The sequence below is a fragment of the Anolis carolinensis genome, chromosome 6 (assembly GCF_035594765.1).
Source record: "Anolis carolinensis isolate JA03-04 chromosome 6, rAnoCar3.1.pri, whole genome shotgun sequence".
NCBI classification, from domain to species: domain Eukaryota; kingdom Metazoa; phylum Chordata; class Lepidosauria; order Squamata; family Dactyloidae; genus Anolis; species Anolis carolinensis.
In genome coordinates, this window is record NC_085846.1 from 95,717,906 (window position 1) to 95,736,239 (window position 18,334).

At 38.7% G+C, this 18,334-nt stretch overlaps 1 protein-coding gene and 1 long non-coding RNA gene across 2 annotated transcripts in view; one reads left to right on the forward strand and one right to left on the reverse strand.

Annotated features, from left to right (window-relative positions):
- The window catches only part of LOC134299847 (uncharacterized), a 92,442-nt gene that overhangs the window by 47,631 nt on the left and 26,477 nt on the right, over window positions 1-18,334 (forward strand). The gene's annotated exons all lie outside the window — the stretch shown is intronic.
- The window catches only part of itga8 (integrin subunit alpha 8), a 125,137-nt gene that overhangs the window by 15,053 nt on the left and 91,750 nt on the right, over window positions 1-18,334 (reverse strand). Inside the window, exons 27-28 of the mRNA XM_008112473.3 lie at window positions 17,632-17,745; window positions 4,594-4,695 (exon numbers count right to left, since the gene is read on the reverse strand). Of these exons, the coding sequence (XP_008110680.2) occupies window positions 4,594-4,695; window positions 17,632-17,745 (216 nt within the window). The remainder of the gene's footprint in view (window positions 1-4,593; window positions 4,696-17,631; window positions 17,746-18,334) is intronic.

Sequence of the window (18,334 nt, forward strand, 5' to 3'; positions counted from 1 at the left end):
TGGTTTTCAACTATTTGGAAGTTAGCCCTATGAGAAGCGAATTAGGGAGCTTGTTTAGCTTGGAGAAGAGAAGGCTGGTACATTATAACTATGTTAAGATATGTGAAAATATGTCACAGTGAGGAGGGTACAAGCTTGTTTTCTGCTGCTATAGAGGATATAGAGCAATGGATTCCATCTAAACACTAGGAAAAACTTCCTGATGGTAAGAGGCTGCTCAGCAGTGGAATATGCTCCTCAGGGAATGGTGGAGTCTCATTCTCTGGAGGTTTTTTAGAGGCCACCTGTCAGGACTACTTTGATGGTGCTTTTCCTGAATAGCAGGATATTGGAATGGATAACCCTTATGGTCTCTTCCAACTCTATGTTTCTAGAATTCTGTTATCCTTGTGCAACCATCACTGCTCCCCAATGGGTCATGGAGCTCTATGAGAGCATCTGGCCATCATAGTCCTGTCTGCTGATACCTGGAGGTCTTAACAACCAGCAAGAAGAAAGGAGGGAGGTTAATCTATCTCCAAGTGGTTGGAGTATCTGTCCTGCAACAACATGCTGCTACTTCATTCCCTTTATAATCTCTGCCTCACTTTCCCTATTAGTAGCAGTAGCCCTGAAAAGGAGCCAACAGTGTAGCACAGTACTGTTATGACTCTCCATATGATAAAAGAAGAACAGGAAAGAGAGGTTGTCCACTACTGGTGGGGAAATATATGCTTGTGGCTACTTCTTCAAAATAACCACAGGCCTTTCTTTTAAACCTGGTATAGACCCCAAAGGCACCAGATCCCATCTGGTCTTAGAAGTTACTTGGATGGGAAACTACCAATGAATGCCATTGTGTTGGAGGCTGTATTTCAGAGGAAGAAACTAGCATTCTTTGCTTAAGAAAACCATGTGAAATTCATGAAAATGACACAAAAACAACCCCTGACAAGATCAGGAGTTCTTCTCTGGTTCATCAAGGGATCAAGAAACAACACCATGGTTGTGTTCTCTAGTGGGTGGAACTGATTGTTCCACAGGGACGTGACACCTCATGAATGACACAAGACTGCAGGAATGAAATACTGGAGTTTCTTGTTCATTTATTTCAGGGTAACAATCTTCTAGGAGCAATCTCTAAACCTTAGTATTTGCAGAGGAAATGGGTCAGGGACTATGCTCAGCATTCTGAATTATAGTAATGCAAAATATTGCTTAAATGTATGTCTCAATTCTTTCTGTACTTTTTTTTACCTGAAAACAGCTTTCCAACATTTCAGATAAATACTGTAGGCCTACACTGACTCTACAATTGATCAACTTCAGGAAGGGCAAATGCAAGGAGCATTGCCAGCTGAAACTTCAAAAGAACTTCGCCTGTGACACATCGGGCTGTTGAGTTGGCAAGTCTCCACTCCCATGGTCAGATCTAAGAGGACATTAAAGCACTATCATTTTTCAAGAGTTTATGGTTGCTGTTTTGGGCATCTGGCCATAAATTAACTCTGTGGAACAATGTGCCTTGTTCTCAAACAGTACTGTAAAAATGCTTATCTGATCATTTGGTAAACCATCTGAGGCTGGTTGAGAACAGCAGGCTATCACCTGTGGAAGAGCACCCCAAAACAGATGGAGACTGGGTGTAGAAGTCATTTTGAGTAACATGTGTTTCTGCTACAGGAACACATGCAGCAAAAACCCAGAAAGATTTTACTTTTTATTGTGGTATCTTTGAACCTCTTTGGATGAGCAATGAATATCAAGGATCAAAACATTCTGCTTTCCAACTTAAAGGTAAATCATTTTTCCACAGTAGGCTTCAAAGGAAAACGCCAACTATGAGCTAGACCCCTCCACTCTACCTCCCCCAGTTTATTTTCTGAATTTCTCTGTATCTCCCAATATGTTTTACGTGATATCATTAGTTCTATCATTGACTGGGGAGAAATATCCTACTTTAAAATAGCACACAATGCAGACAGTTAGATTTCTTTATCTGAAGATCCAAATTAAGATGTCTTATAATTGTTTAAAATCTGAAAGAAAGTCAGTACTTAAAATTTATTTTGCACTTGTTTTTATGATGCTTATCTTAATTTAATGGCAGGCAGCTTACATTGATTTCCTGATGTCATTCTTAGTGAGGCGTTTGTCATCTACAGTCCTCACATTTTTTCTTCTTCCTGGTATAGCTTAAGAGATTTTGTAATAGGGGTGTTCAAAGATTTTCTTTTGTCTTCATTTTAAACAAAATCAGCTGGACCACATTCCCAGACTAATGCATGGATCAAAATACACTTACCCTTCCGATAATGAATGCCTCTGATTTTAGTGATACAGTACTCCGCACAAAAAGCACATTGTAATGCATGGGAATTGCATTATTTTAGGTTAAACATGAACAAAAAAGCATCTTTAACAAAACATTTTTATAACATTATAAACTGGAAACTTAGGAATGTAGAGGTGGGAAGCAACGAGGACTAGAATTAAAGAACTACATCTGGCCTCTGAAGTGGCAACCAGCATCTCCAAGACATGCAAATGCTACAAGACCCTTTCTCACAACTCCACTCCAGCTATGATCCTGGAAGTCCCTTATTGGCCATGATTGGTGACCGTGTCAGTTTTAGTCTAAAATAGGAAATTTTCCAAACTTTGATCTGAATATTACATACTAGAAATGAATAATGTTCCCTATGTCTTTGAATGACTATATATAAAACTAGGAAATCACCATCTGCAGATATCTCCATCTCTCAAGTACAACTGGAAAGTAGTGATTAAATTCCTACAGAAACTATAGTTGTTTTCATGCTAGCAAGCATTGGTAAACACATCATCTGATCCTCTTAAATTACTCCAATGTCCAAATATCTTAGAAGTTTACATTCTAACGAAAAACAAAACACACATCTCAGTTGCTATTCTTTTTCCATGAGAGCTCTGGCACCTTCTAGAAACGAAGAGCACAGTTTGGAAATACTCCCCCACATCCTTACAGGCATAGTTCGGGATTGTCAAGTTGTGATGCATCTCTGGTGTGTTACTAAGGGCAAATCTCTTGAAAAGCATGAGTTGAGGCTCCTTTTCATTAATCACCCAATGAAAATTGCTCTTTAGTATAGGAGGTAGCAGCCAAAAACAATGATGAAGTGTGACTAAAAAACAAAAAAAGTCCATACTTGAACCACAGATATTTATGTTCAGTGTATTGGGATGCTACCAAGAATATGTTTAAAATAACAATTAAAGTACTTTTTAAAACGCCAGTTTCTTGAACAATGCTTCCTTTTTCCAGAATACTTGGTCACACTAAAGGATTATAATGTGGAGTTTATACCAATTTGGCAAGGTGCTGGTCTTTCAAATGTCTCAGACAGCTTTCATTGTGTTAGGATCATGGATACAGCTGGTTTAAGGCAGATTGGCTCAGCTCAGGAACAAACTTGTATGCATCTATTACAAAAAGCTTATGAAAACTGGGTATAATGAGGAAGAGATGACAGAACATAAAGACTGCAGATCAGAGGGTATGGAGAAGAGTTGAGAAAGACTTATGCTTTTTCTTTCTAGCCCTGCAAACAGAAACGGGAAACAAGGAAACCCTAATGCTATTGTCTATCACAATGCTTCCCAAACTCTGGCCTCCCTGGTGTTTTGGACTTCAGTTCCCAGCCTTACAGTGAGACAGAGTGAAATGAAGCAGTTATAAGGGGACACTGGCCTCCTTGGGTATTTCATATCTGGGTTTTCACCTCCATTAAAGGGTAAAGTTGAATGCAGAGATGAGAGGTAGTCAAAATCCCCAGGTCAAGATCTGTGGGGGGCCCAGATCATGGGGTCTGGACTGTGTGTGGAAAAGTAAGCAATACAATACAAAATAAATGTTGGTACCTCAACACTCTCGAGGGTATGCTGCGAAATCTAAGTATATCCAATTCTTCTATAAGCACTGTCTGTCAATATGATTCAGATATGGCACAACACAACATTCAATTTGAAGTACTAGTTCGTAGTAGCAGTAACATTTGGTATATGTGGAGATGTAGGGAAGGGAGCCTGTTCAGGGATCTTGTCCCAGGTCTAGTGCTAGTATTCAATAGCCCAGGGGGATATGCCAGACATCTTGTTTTGGTTCCACAAAGCTTCAAATGTTATGGAGCTCACAATCCCGTCAGCATTGTTGACATCATAGTCAACTGCCAGTCCAGCTGGCTTGATGGTACATAGAAAAATTAAGCTCAGGCAGCAAAATCTCTTGAGAAGGTTTGGGTCATGATGTTGCCAACTCTAAACACAATCAGTAGATCTTCCACTGTTATAAAACAACCTATATCTAAGTTAGTCCTTTTATATCTGAGAGCAATTATAAGCACTGTTACAAAATGAAATACACCCAAATACATCACAAATGTTAGGATCATTTAAAAATTCTATCACTCAAATATCCTTTAAATAGCATTCAGAGAATGAATCTGCAGGAGAAATGCAGGAAGTGCTTTATCTCAGATCTCCCATTTATAAATAATCTTACATAGAGCAATCAAGATGACCAAAACAATGCACATGTTTCATATCAATATATTATTTATTTTCTGTGCTACTCACTGCTACGCTTCCTTCAGGGAGTTTTGCCGGTTGAACTTTGTATGGCATCTTCTTTACTTCGAATGACACATTGACTGAAAGCGAATAGTGGCCGTTTTTCCTCTGAAAAATAAAATACATAGAAGATATGTTTTCTAAAAATGTTTTAATTAGTCTCCTTGGGTTAAGGAGACTGATCTAGGGCTGGCTCTGCTGTTAGGAAGAGAGAGATCACTGCCTCAAGTCGCAAATGTTGGGGTGGAAATGGTGCACAATGGTGCTCCCTTATTCACCTTCTGCCCCATTTTGTTGGAGGACAGAATAGACGACATACTGGGTTCTTGAAGCTAGTTGGCTGCCCTTAGGTGTGACAGAGGTAGCTTTGTTGGAATACGTTTCAGCTGCCAGTCCAGCCAGCTTCTCTACAAAGGAACATAAGAATCTGCCTTGAACTGAGTCAGACCATTCATCCATCTAGCTTATTGACAGGCAATGCGCTCAAGGATTTCTGGCATGTGTTTTTCATAGTCATACTTGGAGAACTCTGATATTCCCAGGTAATCTTCCATCCAAGTATTAACCAGGCACAGTCCTACATAGCTACTGGAATGATGAGAGAGTGGATGTGCTAAATGATATGGCAGGACTTGGGAGGTGGGTACCATCTAGTACAATTTCAGACATATTTCAATTTGATGGCCTGTGGAGGCCCACTTGATTGGGATATGACCATATATTATGTCCTTTGTTTCTCCCAGATGGCAGAATGTCCTCCTCTGGGAGATGGGATCTCTTCCTAATCTCACTACTTTTAGGGAAATCATAGAGACACATTGGCCTTTTAAAGTGTTTTGACACCCCCCTTCCCCGGCAAGCCAACAGAGTTCACCAATCTGGGTTTACTAGCTACTAAGGGCCCTTCCACACAGCCATATAACCCAGAATATCAAGACAGACAATCCAAAGTATCTGTTTTGAACTGGGTTATCTGAGTCCACACTGTCATATAACCCAGTTCAAAGCAGATAATGTGGCTGTATGGAAGGGGCCTAAGACATTATGGTCCTTCAACAAGCCAAATTTCTCCTAAACAATCTAGGCAGTACATTTCCGCATAATAAAAAAAAAGAAAAACTGCATCATTTAAAAAAGTGGACAGTGACAGCAGTATATTAAATCCGCACGTGTTGATTTAAATAGATGCAAGTTCAGAAACTGCGACTTCTGTTTAAATAAAAATATTGCACATCTACATCTTGCCCATGTTGTTTTCCACAATTGGGTGCCCTCCAAATGTTTTGGGATATATTTCTCATCACCATTAGTTACTCTGTCATGCTGGATGACAGAGTTATAGTCCATCATATCTGGAGGATGCCAGGGGTCTTTTTGACCTTCTGTAAACAAGGCAACTCCCCAGGTATATTCCAGGTCATCTGTTCTCTTTATCCCAAAGCACAGAAACGAAGAACGGATTCAGGGTAGTTTTTATTGCTTACATACAGAAGATAAAGGTCTTATTTTCCAAAGAGCCTTCATAGTTTGGCAGCCCCATCTTGCAGGCCTGTTGAGTGGCCAAGGAATTAACTGGCACAGCATCTGACAGCTTTTGACTGAATCCACACACAGGGTTCATTTTCCAATTAAAAGCACAATAGGCCCATGATGACCAAGTCTATTTGGTAGCACAAGACATGAAGGATAACAGAGAGAAAGAGATTTCCAGTCTCCCTGAAAATATACTTTTATGTAAAAAGAAATACAATACTCCCTACTTTCTGGTGCACGAAGCAACATCAGTACCATAGAGAATCATTGTGTTTCATATTTTGACTGTTTTCACTTTGGCAAAGCTCCCGTTTCTGAAACCTCATTGTCCAGTCTATATCCTGCACCTGGGAAATGCTATTTTCTTTCCAAAGAGGATCTTCCTTTTCTGATTTCTGCTCCAGGACAAACAGATTCTGGGGGCTGCCTTTTATGCATTTTCAATAGGGCCAGCATGCTCATCTCACCAGTGGAAAATGTTTATATTCTTTGGAATTTCCTGCAGCATCAGTTTGTTCCCCCAGTATTTAAGTGATACTTTCTCCCTCTGCAGCTGCTGTTCAGAGAAGGCGCTCTTAAGTTATTTTATCTCTCATCAGCAAAGACGATTTATGAGTGCACTAATCCCTAACCTTTGCCCTTGAGGGTGGGACTTATCCAAACATACATTCATTTGAAGCACATGTATTTTTTAAACGTGCAATTGTTTCCTAAAGTTGAAAGTTTATTCTTCCTTTCTTTTTCTTCTTTGATAATCAGAACTCCTGCTGAACAACTGCTTTCTAGAATTCAATGTCTGTATCATCCCTTTGACCAACATAAATGTTTTATAACTTAGAGCAAAATAAACTTTTCTAGGCCTGTTGATGGATTATGGAAAGAGACTGAGCTGGCTCTACCATTAGACAGAGTGTGGTAGTGCCTTGAAGTAGGATATTATAATAAGGGCAGCTTATCATTAGTTATTTAATTTCTTGTATCCCCTCCCCCAATTTGATTGACTTAGTCATTTTTGTCTTGATCACGTGGATATAGCTATGAGAGGACCAAATAAACACACTGTTGTCCCAAAATAAAAAATGAAATGAAATTTTCCCTCAATCTACACATTTTAAGCATTGCAATGTGAAATTCCAGTTAAGCATTTAGAAATGTGCATTTGGTTATCCAAATAAAAGAGGCGGGCAAAGTTGCTTTGGGAATGTAAACGCAGCAAAACGCAGCAAATGCAGAAGTTTCAAATCTGAACAATTTTAAATGTCTCGTTCTCTGCAATGCTAGATATTTGGAGAATGAAGGGAAATTTTATTTTGGGGGTAGAATTCTTATGTCACAGCCAGTGACTTCATATGTCTCTGAACACATTGCATAAACAGTGATCACAAACAGACTCCTCAGGAGGAAACCCATCATCCCTCTTGTCCCTGAGAAATCCCCAGCATCTCGCTGAGACCCAACAAACAGTGTGTATTTTAACTTGTAATAGGCAGTTATTTCTTCAGAATTGTTCCCCTACCAGCATCCCATGAGTTACATGTCACTACTACCCAAGATAAACATGCCCTGGAATATTTGGTAAGGAGGCAATATGTGAATAATGGATCTGAGTGGAATATTATGGGGAAAAGAACCCAGTAGTCACTATTGTCTGAATTTGCACTGTTGCAATCCTGGTGCTTTACAAGTGACAAGCCACATTTTCACATCTGTTCTTCAAAGTTGAGGGAAGTGAACTACATTTTCTTTTTTTTTACGCTTTTTTGTAAGTAGCTTGAAACTCAATGTAGCTTGTTCCCAAAGAGGAATCTGAGCCACACTCACTAATTTGATACTGATGACTACATTCATAGACTTGGAAGATGCCAGGTAATCGCATCAAATTCTCCATGCTTGTACAAAATACACTATAATCTTGATGACTCTGTAAGTCACTAGTGAGGGATGAATACAGCTTAGCCAAAAACAATCTTAAATTTTGTTTTTACTATATTTTTTGTCAGTACATGTACAAACATCATTTCAAATTTCTAGGTTGTGTGCAGAATATTGTTGAGAAGTCAAAATCACTGATTCTTAAATCCTGGGTCCTGACCCCAAATGGTGTCCCCTTAGCTCAATGTCGGGAGTGCAAAAAATTGAAAACAGTAGATCTAGTAGCAACAATGTGCAGTGTTTACAGTGGACTCTGCAGAAAATGCAAACGGACATATCACTTTGTTTAGCAAATCTTGCAAATGATGATTTATTATCAGTATTTACATTTATTTGATATACTTATATACCTGGAGTTGTATAAATATTACGTCGGCAGAATCAAGAGTGGAAAAAGTTTAAGAAGCCCTGGTCTAAGTCATTCTCATTTTAAGATTTTCCCACCACCAACAATCAAGATGAACATCTATGTACTTGTTTCTGGACTTCTTGATGATAGCTAACAGTCTCATGATTCCAGGCATCCTTCCATATATAATATCAGCATTTTAACTTAGAAAACTTTCCTGAGGTTATTAGCTTTCGACCCATTGTACAACCACGATTTCTTAACCTACCATGACAATACTCACTCCAGTACATGAACTGTTTCTGTGTATCACTTTTTAAATCTTTCCCTTTGTCTGTAATTTCCCGCTACTGAATTCCCAGATGATAGCAAACATGTTTATTACCAGTCCCCAAGTGTATGACCATAACATTTTGCACTATTTAGGCTCATTCCGTTCTAATTACTTGAGTTCATGAGGGCATTCAGATCACTTCCTATAAATTTCTTGACTGCCCTCTGCAGTAAAAATACAGTCTCCCTTCTTGGGGTTATCAGCAAATGTCATCAATAAACTCCTACTTCATTAACAAAGATAAAATGACTCTCATGCTGGTCCTGGAAGACTCCACAGGCAACTTTCCTTCAGATTGTGATTCTACTTTTGGCCCTGAACTTCCTTCTTTTTAACCAATTCCTTAACCATTTTACAGTACTCATGACTCTACTTTTGGCCCTGAACTTCCTTCTTTTTAACCAATTCCTTAACCATTTTACAGTACTCATGTGCTGCCAAGTTCTTCACTCAAATGTCTTAAGCTCTAGAAATAGAGGTTAAGAAATAAATAAACAAAATGTGTAAAAATATTTATTAATCTACCCCTTAGGAAACTGAGTTAACATGGGCTAATACCTAGGCAAAGTTAAATGCATTTTTTAATGTTTGTTGTACAAGAAAAGCACAATTTTTGAACATAAAACCACAAAGAACTCTTGAAATGCTAAAGTTTATTTCTGTACTGAATTATCTCCTAGGAGAATACAGAGTTAAAATGGTGCAATATTCTTGCTTATATGTGATTACTCCTGATGCATTTCTCCTAAGGCAAAGAAATAACAGAAAGTATTCTCTCTTTCTAACTTGGGTTTTTTAAGATAAACAAGAACCAATAAATCAACTGCAATATTTGAATTTTGGAATTAGATCTTTCTAAATATCTTGAGCTTGGAAAGTAGCTTTTTTTTTTTGACAAAAACTGTCAGAATCTCCCAGTTGAAGGATTCTTGGATTTGTAGTTCCCAAAAGCAACATTTCCAAGCTCAACATTATTCCAAGGCTATTAGGCCATTTAACACCATATTCCTTTGGGTAATTTATATTCTCAGCTGCTCATATCGAAGCAAACTAATAAACATACCACATATGATTTATAGAGAAATCTTGAAGGAAGGGGAATCTTGTCTTTCTTGTTAATCTGGCTCCGGAGCACTATCTAACACAATCTGGTGTGATGGATGACCAGCAAAGAACATGAGCCATTTCCAAATGCCCCTTTACAGTAAATACATCAACAATAAAAATGTATTTCAACATTGGACATATTCTGATTTAATTTTAAGGGTGCATTATTAGTTACAACCCCACCATGTCTTGAGAATTAACGTCTGCCAGGACTTAAAATAAAAAATAAACATTTGAACTGTGTCTTAGGGTCTGAATCCTCACAGATGCTTCTTCAGCTCCAAGGAGGATTCTGGAATTCAATTTTTATTACTTAATAGAAGTTGAAAGTTGCCTTGGGGAAGATGCATGGAAAGTACAATGTAATATTTCAATATCAATGTATCAATTTGTCAATGGCAGCAGAGTATTGGTATAATATGTGTGTAGTTAACAACAACCCATAACTGAATCCCCTGGTGTTGTCTAGGCCTCTGGACACAGTCACCTAATGACAGCTTCCCTTCTGGTATCCATGGTTTCATTTACCAATTTCCATTAAAAAAAGTAATCTCTAGGCATTTTCTGGGTTATCTAGTGTGATTCAATAGTATTCTTGGGTCAGAAGTCTATTTCAGTAGGGTTTGCTATTATCCAGTTTCACATATACATGCAAAATCTGGGAACATATCCTCCATGGATACAGAAGTCATAGTGTATAGCAAAAATGTGAAATTTACAATTCGATATTCATGTTTTACTTACCTCATAAAATAGATATGGACAAACTTTGTCCCTCCAGGTGTTTTGGACGTCAACTCCCGGGAATCCCAGCCAGCTTGCCAGCTGTTAGGAACTGTGGGAGTTGAAGTCCAAAACACCTGGAGGGCCGAAGTTTGTCCATGCCTACCATAGATAATGTCTTCTAATGCTTAAACACTTAGGTCTTGATAAAATACCAGATATTAACACTTTGGACAAGTTTTCTAGTTTTCTAGTACAGGGCTTCTTAAATCCTTTCTACTTGTGAACCCTGTCCACCCAAGAAGTTTTCAAGGAACTCCGAATATATAGGTGTATAAAATAGGTATAAAAATCACAAGTTTACTGACATCAAATCAGCATTTGCAAGGCTTGCTAGACAGGGTGATTTCCTTTTTATGATGAACAGCTGAAGCATCTCTCCAGTGTTCCCTTTAATATTACACGTTGTTGCTAACTGGTTTCTGCAAACGAGTGGTGTTCAGAAATCCTTTTCTGTTGCCAAACTTTTTGTGATCCCACCATTGAGCTAAGGGGTCTGTTTAAGAAGTAGCGTTCTAGTAGATGTTTGCTGTATTCAAAATTATGTGCATGGATGTTAAGCCAACCTAGGCTTCCTGCTTGACCTCGATGTTGTGTGTCCAACTTTTGTGTGTTGAACTTGGTGCTTGCAAGTGTGAAGCTGTTCCAAAAGACTGGGATTTTTGCATACATTGGTCCTAAGGGCATGAGCCCCCTCTCCACATGTTCAGCTGTATGCAAGTCACTATCATTAATTCATCTCACTCATTAGACTGCTTTAAAAGTTATTAATCATGCAGCAATGTACTTGATTTATTATTGTGTACTTTACTTTTGACAAGGCTATTAGCCATCTATATAAATGAGATTTGGGATTATGGAACAATATTTAGGATTAAATTGGCAGCCCTGGATTTGTGAATGGCTTTGGTTGGCTTATGTTTATCTCTGTTTATTCTCTCTCCTTGTAATTTTTTGGTTATTGCATTCTCCTTCAATCACGATCGTTTATAGGACACAAAAATGCATAGTTGTTACTGGTATTGTTAAAATGTGACTCACAGTGTGACTTATGTTCGTTATTAAGAAAAACCCTCTGGGTTGATAAGGGTATGGCATAAAACCTGAAAATTCTTGTCAGAAGTCCTATAAAAGTCCTTTAAAGTAATTCTTAAAAAGTGATGAGAAACCACTACAGTCAGCTCTCTATAGCCACAGATTCAACGATCCATGGCTTAAAAATATATTCTCCACCTCCAAATTTCAAATAGCAAACCTTGATCTTGAATTTTATATAAGGTACACCATTTTACAACAGCAATGTATATAATGTAACTTGAGCATTCATGGATTTTGGTATTCACGGTGGGCCGTGGAACCAACTCCCTACTGTACTTGTTGCACTGATGAATTAAATATCCACTAAATGCAGGCATTTGTTTTTCGTGTCAGGAGCAACTTGAGAAACTACAAGTCACTTCTGATGTGAGAGAATTGGCCCTCTGCAAGGATATTGCCCAGGGGACGCCCGGGTGTTTTGATGTTTTTACCATCCTTGTGGGATTTCCTGCTTCTTGGCAAGGGGTTGGACTGGATGGCCCATGAGGTCTCTTCCAACTCTACTATTCTGTGATTCTATGATAAATGACAGTAGAAGGAACCTCTCTTAGGACTTGCCATTGCCAGACAGAGGGAGGGCATAGAATTTCACATTTGGAGTTATACTGTTATATAGGCTCTCAGTTGAAGTTCTTGGACATCAAAGAGAATAGATTGGCAACATAAATTATGTCAGGGTATAGGCCAGGGTCATCTCTCTCTTATTTACGTACAGTTGGCATATATACGGTATATATATATATCATTAGCTTTAGTCTTGTGACTAAAGGGATAAGTACCTGTAATAAACATCCCCCCTTTTAGCCACAGGACCAAAGCTAAAGAACTTCAGTGTCTTCCCTACAGATGCACCGACTATTATCTTTAACATTCTCAGGAGTACTGGCACCTTACCTAGAAATGTCAAAACACACACTTTTCATTATCATACTGGGTGGGGGAAAAAGTCAGAGCCTTTGTTTCAGCCAATGCAAATGCAAAACACATGGGCACCTGGATTCAAAAGAGCTAAGTCCTTCCAACCCACAATGAGGACAGTATCAGTCTGTATGCTATCCAGATGCAGGCAGAGGTAATTTGGAAGGCACTTCAGACTCCTGGCCCACCTAAGTAGTAAAGAGCAATTTAAACGAGTTCTCAGTAGGAAGGCTGATGACTGATGGTGCCTGCTTTGGTCCTTATGAGGCGCAACAGCAGAAGTCAATAGCCCAGTTGAAAAAGATACTATGTAGAGGAGAAGCAAGGCATAGCAAGGCATGTGAGGACAAAAATAAGTTGCATATGGTACACAGGTGGGAATGCGGAGGGTAGGGAGAGGAGGATAAACTTTTTTTAGCTAGTTAGAAAAAAGTAGTTGTCTAGTAGGGCTTATCTTCAGATTTCAATAATGATCCAATCTGGAAATATCTAAACTAGGCCCTCCACTCTTATGGGGGTTGAGGGGTGCAAAATTACCATGAAAGTGGAAAAACGGAATTAAAAAAGCATTATTAGTTTTACTTTAGAGAACTCTAGGAATTTCTAAGCATTTCAGAGTAACTCTTTGGGTTAACCATAGAACCATTTTGGAGGATTTATAGAAATTTCTTATGAGAATGTGATTGTTCATGGACTTGATTATTCACAGATTTGATTATTCACAGATTTAATTAATATATTCTTTTTAAGAATCTCGAGGTCCTCCAGCGGACATTCACCACTGAGTTGCCATGGAGAACTTAGCAACTCCTAGAGGGAACATATTAAATTTGTCAATAATCAAAGCTGCAAAATTTAAACCCAAAAATGTGGAGGGAAGACCATATTGACTAGAATGAACCACATAATTGTCGTAATTCATTTTGACAAGATATTTTTGGAGGATAGATTTCATTTTGGGAAACAGAATCATGAACTTCGTTCTTATGAGAGAGAATCGTTGAGACCAAACAATCCTTAGATAGGGGATCTATGGTAGTTCTGAAGTTTGTTCTCCAAACTGAAGCACAATGTAATTTTTTTTAACATTTCTGATTATATTACAGTAACATTTACAGCCTTGCTTCACTAAAAAGAAAGTAGATGGGAGGGAGGTTCCAGCTCATTTCCACTGATGTCTGGTACATTCTGGGTGGGAGTGAGAAATGTACTTCAAATGTGCACTTGGAGAGTATATCAATCCTTCTTCTCTGCTTGATATCTAACTTCCAGGAATCAACTGTCAGGAAAATGCTTCTGCTCAAAAGCATGCAATGTAAGTCATAAAATAACTGACTCCAGATTTCTTTCAAGATCTCCAGGAGGGATGCAGCTCTCCAATGCCCAATAGCCTGATACCTAATTTTCAGCCTATGTGGAAATTTTTGGGATGAATCTGATTTCAGAGTTATTCAAGGGTGGTCCGATTTAAAGGTTAAAGGAAATGATCATGCCACAAATATATATTTTAGCTTAAAGCTAAAAAGAAAGGCATTTCAGTTTTTTTAGAAGGAGAAAAGCTCATACAAAAGTTGAGAAAACACTCAATTATAATATCATGGAGGAAGGGACTTGGCCCTTTGAAAAAGCACAAAGAATTAAACTTGAGTGTTCAGGAGGACCAGATTTGGTCCTACAATCTCTATTGATACATTTCCGAAATATGTGGGTTATAGGAACAAACTTCCTAAAGCACAATATGGTTTTTAATCTTGTATCTCTGGAGATGATAGAGATACAATTTCAGAATTTGGGGGCATTGACTCCACAAGCATTTATAACATGTCTGAAAATGAGTTGCACTCTGCTGTGTTAGCTGACTAAAAATACAGCCTGGAAAAGTATCAGAAAGAAGAGATGGCATTTTTCTTTTCATGTATAGACATTTTAAAAGTTAGCACTTGAAGTTTCAAATTTAGCGTGCAAATTTACTGTTCATGTGCAAAAATTCCAATAGTCATAAATTAACACTTTTTTATCCATTTCCTCCTTCTCGTTTTACTCAGTATAGCCTTAAAATGATTAATGCTGCTGTTTAATAGTGTGAGGGGGGAAATGTCCCATTGTTTAAGGGATGGAACTGATCTGACACTTTACTCCACAAATCTTTAAAATATGATGGCTTTGTATGGATAACCAAATCCTGGCTTAATTGATCTAGGCATGCAGTATGCTCCATGCATTCTGCACACAGTCTCTTTGCATCAGCGAGTGAAGCCTCCTGTGATATGTGGTCCTTCTAACTTCCAAACAAAACACGATTGGGAAGTTAATGTTATTTGTCTAAAAACAATTGACCACAGCTTGCCAATTTCATGAAACAGAAAGCTATGGTTAACTGCAGGTTCTTTGGAACAGTTACATGCAGCCCATTCATACTCTGAAGTTGTGGTTACCATGTTATGAGTGGTAATGAATCCATATTGGGGCTTAGTTTGAACTTTAGAGGAGAGAGTGTACCCTACTTTTCCACCATGGCAGGGGGTTGGACTTGATGGCCCATGTAGTCTCTTCCAACTCTATTATTCTATGATTCTATGATACTGCAAAACAGGTTCAGCAACTTGGATAGCGCCTATACATTTTAGAGTAAGTCCCTGAGATTATTCTCCACTCCATTGATATTTGAACCACTGGCCACCATTCCACCAAAGATAACACAGAACATATAAGAAGTCCCTCCTCCCTGTGCATTCAGTCAAACAAACAAGGAGAGCAAAGCACTTGGCCAGGTTTTGTATAGGAAAAGGAACTTCAGAAGGCTATCATTTTGAGGACAGAAGTAGAATCAGAGATGTCAGCTCTTCTCTGTTCTAAGTCTAATTGAAGCAGAACACACCTAACACACCTAAAATGGTCAGTGGGGGAAAGGTTAACTACTATATATTCCTGGCTGCTCTTCTACTTAAAACCAGAGCTTCCCAAAGTTGCTTTCTAGGCCCAGTTATCTTAAGTTTTTCATGTTATAGACAGTTTGACTCTTCAACTAGAGTTTATTTTATAAACACATGAGATGTGTCATAAATTACACATTGCCATGGCACCGAAAGAACGCTAACACAAACCTTAATGGAAACAATTGTACTGTAACCAAATAAGGCGATTTTTTCTTGGTCTGAATTAAGCAATTGATGATTTGTTGGTTCAGCTAGTCTGACGACAAAATTTAACATATGTTCATGTTTGCGTTCAAGCTTTGAAGTAAAGCCAAAAGTGATCCCTGTTCTTTCTTGGCTTGGATTCAACTGCCTTCATTATCTTTGTTGGCTCATAGGGAGACTCTTGGCTGTTTGTTTACCTAAACATGTTTAATCGTCTCACTTCATATAACTGCAGTTTGCGATAAAAGTTTAGGTTTTTAGGCGACAGCCCACAACTTGCTCTGAGACAGAACAGGCAGCAAACGTCATTCCAATATGGCATAAAGTTAGTAAGCCATCGGATAAATTATTTTTGAAAAACCCACATAATTTTTTGAAACGGAACATGTGTTTTTTAGACCTAAAAATAAATCACAATGGATTAAATACTCAGCAGGATTACATTTTCCTATCTGGAAGAAGAAGCTGTACCATTATTTTGTGCTATGTCATAGCACACTACACTATACAGTTCTTTGGAAAGGGAACATGCTTCTCTTTCCATGCCATCAACAGACATTTTGCAAAGTTATCTCATAGACAAACCAGAGCTAAAAGAATATATTTTGGATTATATGCTCTAGATTCGATAATTGGCAAACTTTTTGCCTTGGGGCTGCATTGTGGCCCCTGTCAGGAGGGTCGGGCCAAGAGGGAGAGCTGCCGGGCACACGCTGGGTGGGACAGGCCTGGGAGAGGGCAGGACCAGGAGGAGGCAGGTCATCCTCAGGTTGTGCTGCTGGCATAAGGATGGGACTGCTCACCCCATCCTTATGCTGAGAGGAAAATAAGACATTTATTTATTTATTTATTTCCCGCTTTTCTCCCGAACCGGGACAAGTGGTGATTACCTCAATCCACCCCACCCCCCCCATACTCCTCCTTCAGTCTTCGGGCTGTCCTCTTGGTATTATGCCAGGAGGAGGGCAAGACAAGTGACACCTGAGAGTTCTCTGAGGGGCTCTCAAATGCTGCGTGCCTTCTGTGAGCCGTCCTCCCGGCATAAGGACAGGGCTACTCGCATCATCCTTATGCCAGGAGGAGGGTGGCTGAGAGCACTCCAGAGGGCTCTCAGGTGCTGCGTACCTTCCTCCCCTGTCCTTTCTGCACAAGGATGCAATGGGCCGCCACATCCTTATGCCAAGAGGACAGGGAAAATAAGGAGGTCCTGAGGTAAGCACGCAGGGGGCTGCATCAGACCCCTGGGCCTTAGTTTGCCAAAATCTGAGCTAAACAGAGAAATAGCTAGATACCGAAGCAAATTGTGTATAAGACCATTTTGATCAGATGCACTCATTCAACTTTGATGAATCTTGTTGTATTTCAGATTATTCACACAAGGCATTTTTAGAGCAAATGTGCTGGCAGGATATATAGTGGTCCAATAGGAATGTTATTAATTTGGATTAAATCACATTAATTTGTCGCTCACTATTCCTGAAAGCTAACGTGTTTCAATAAATGGTTGGAAACAGAAATGAAAGAACTGGAAATCAAGTCATAATATAATGTCTGGTCTGTGTCCTACATTTTCAGCAGGTCTTGTGTGTACTGTTTACTAAAACATTCTAAACATGGAGCATTTATAAACCTTCTTATCAAAGGGCGGAAACCCCAAAATGCACCCCAACAGTACAGTTTCTATCTTACATCCATAAATTTGAATGCTATTCTGGATGACACAGTCCAAAATGGCTAATTGATATTTGCACACCTCTTGCTAACAGTTTGTTATAGGGTGGGTAGGAGACTTGGAGAAGGCTACTACAGTATGTAATAGATATCTGGCACCCTTCAGAGAATTTCCTTACCTTTAGAAATGTTGAAGCCCACAAAAGAGAACGTATTTTCAGTGCTGCACTTCTTCCTCTTTCTAAGAGTCCCACTGAACAAGTGATCATTAAGCATTCCACATTTGTGCAATTCTATAAGAAAAAACAGGACATGCTGACTATTTTGGTAACAAGAGAAGTGCATTGACATATACTGATTCCGTTATGGAATAAGAGTTCCCCAAAAGATTGGCATTTTGTAAACAACTAACGACAACATCATTATTATGGACACCAAATTAAATCGTACGTATAGTCAGAGTAAAGAGTTTTCTTGACAGAAAAATCAGGATTTTTTTTTTTGCAATCTGGTTTCCATGATTCTGTACTAAATTCAAAGCTTAAAATAAATTCTCAGCCCAGAGTGGATCAATTAAATGTGTGGAAACTTGTTATATTAAGACCTATATAAATTCCACTGATTCAATGAGTCTTAGTTGGAACTAGATTTAACTTACAAATTCTCCAGTAATATTTATGGAGTTGTTGCTGAAATTTGATGCAACAATGGTCAAAATGTTGTCTATTAATGTGTAAGAACTGTGTAGGTACAGAAAACCATGAAACATATGTTGAAAGATCATGAAACTGGTTTAGGCTGAGACCGGTAATTACACCAGTTGTGATTTACTGACAATATAAACAGTTAGAGCAACACAGTCTTGTTGCACAATTTATATTG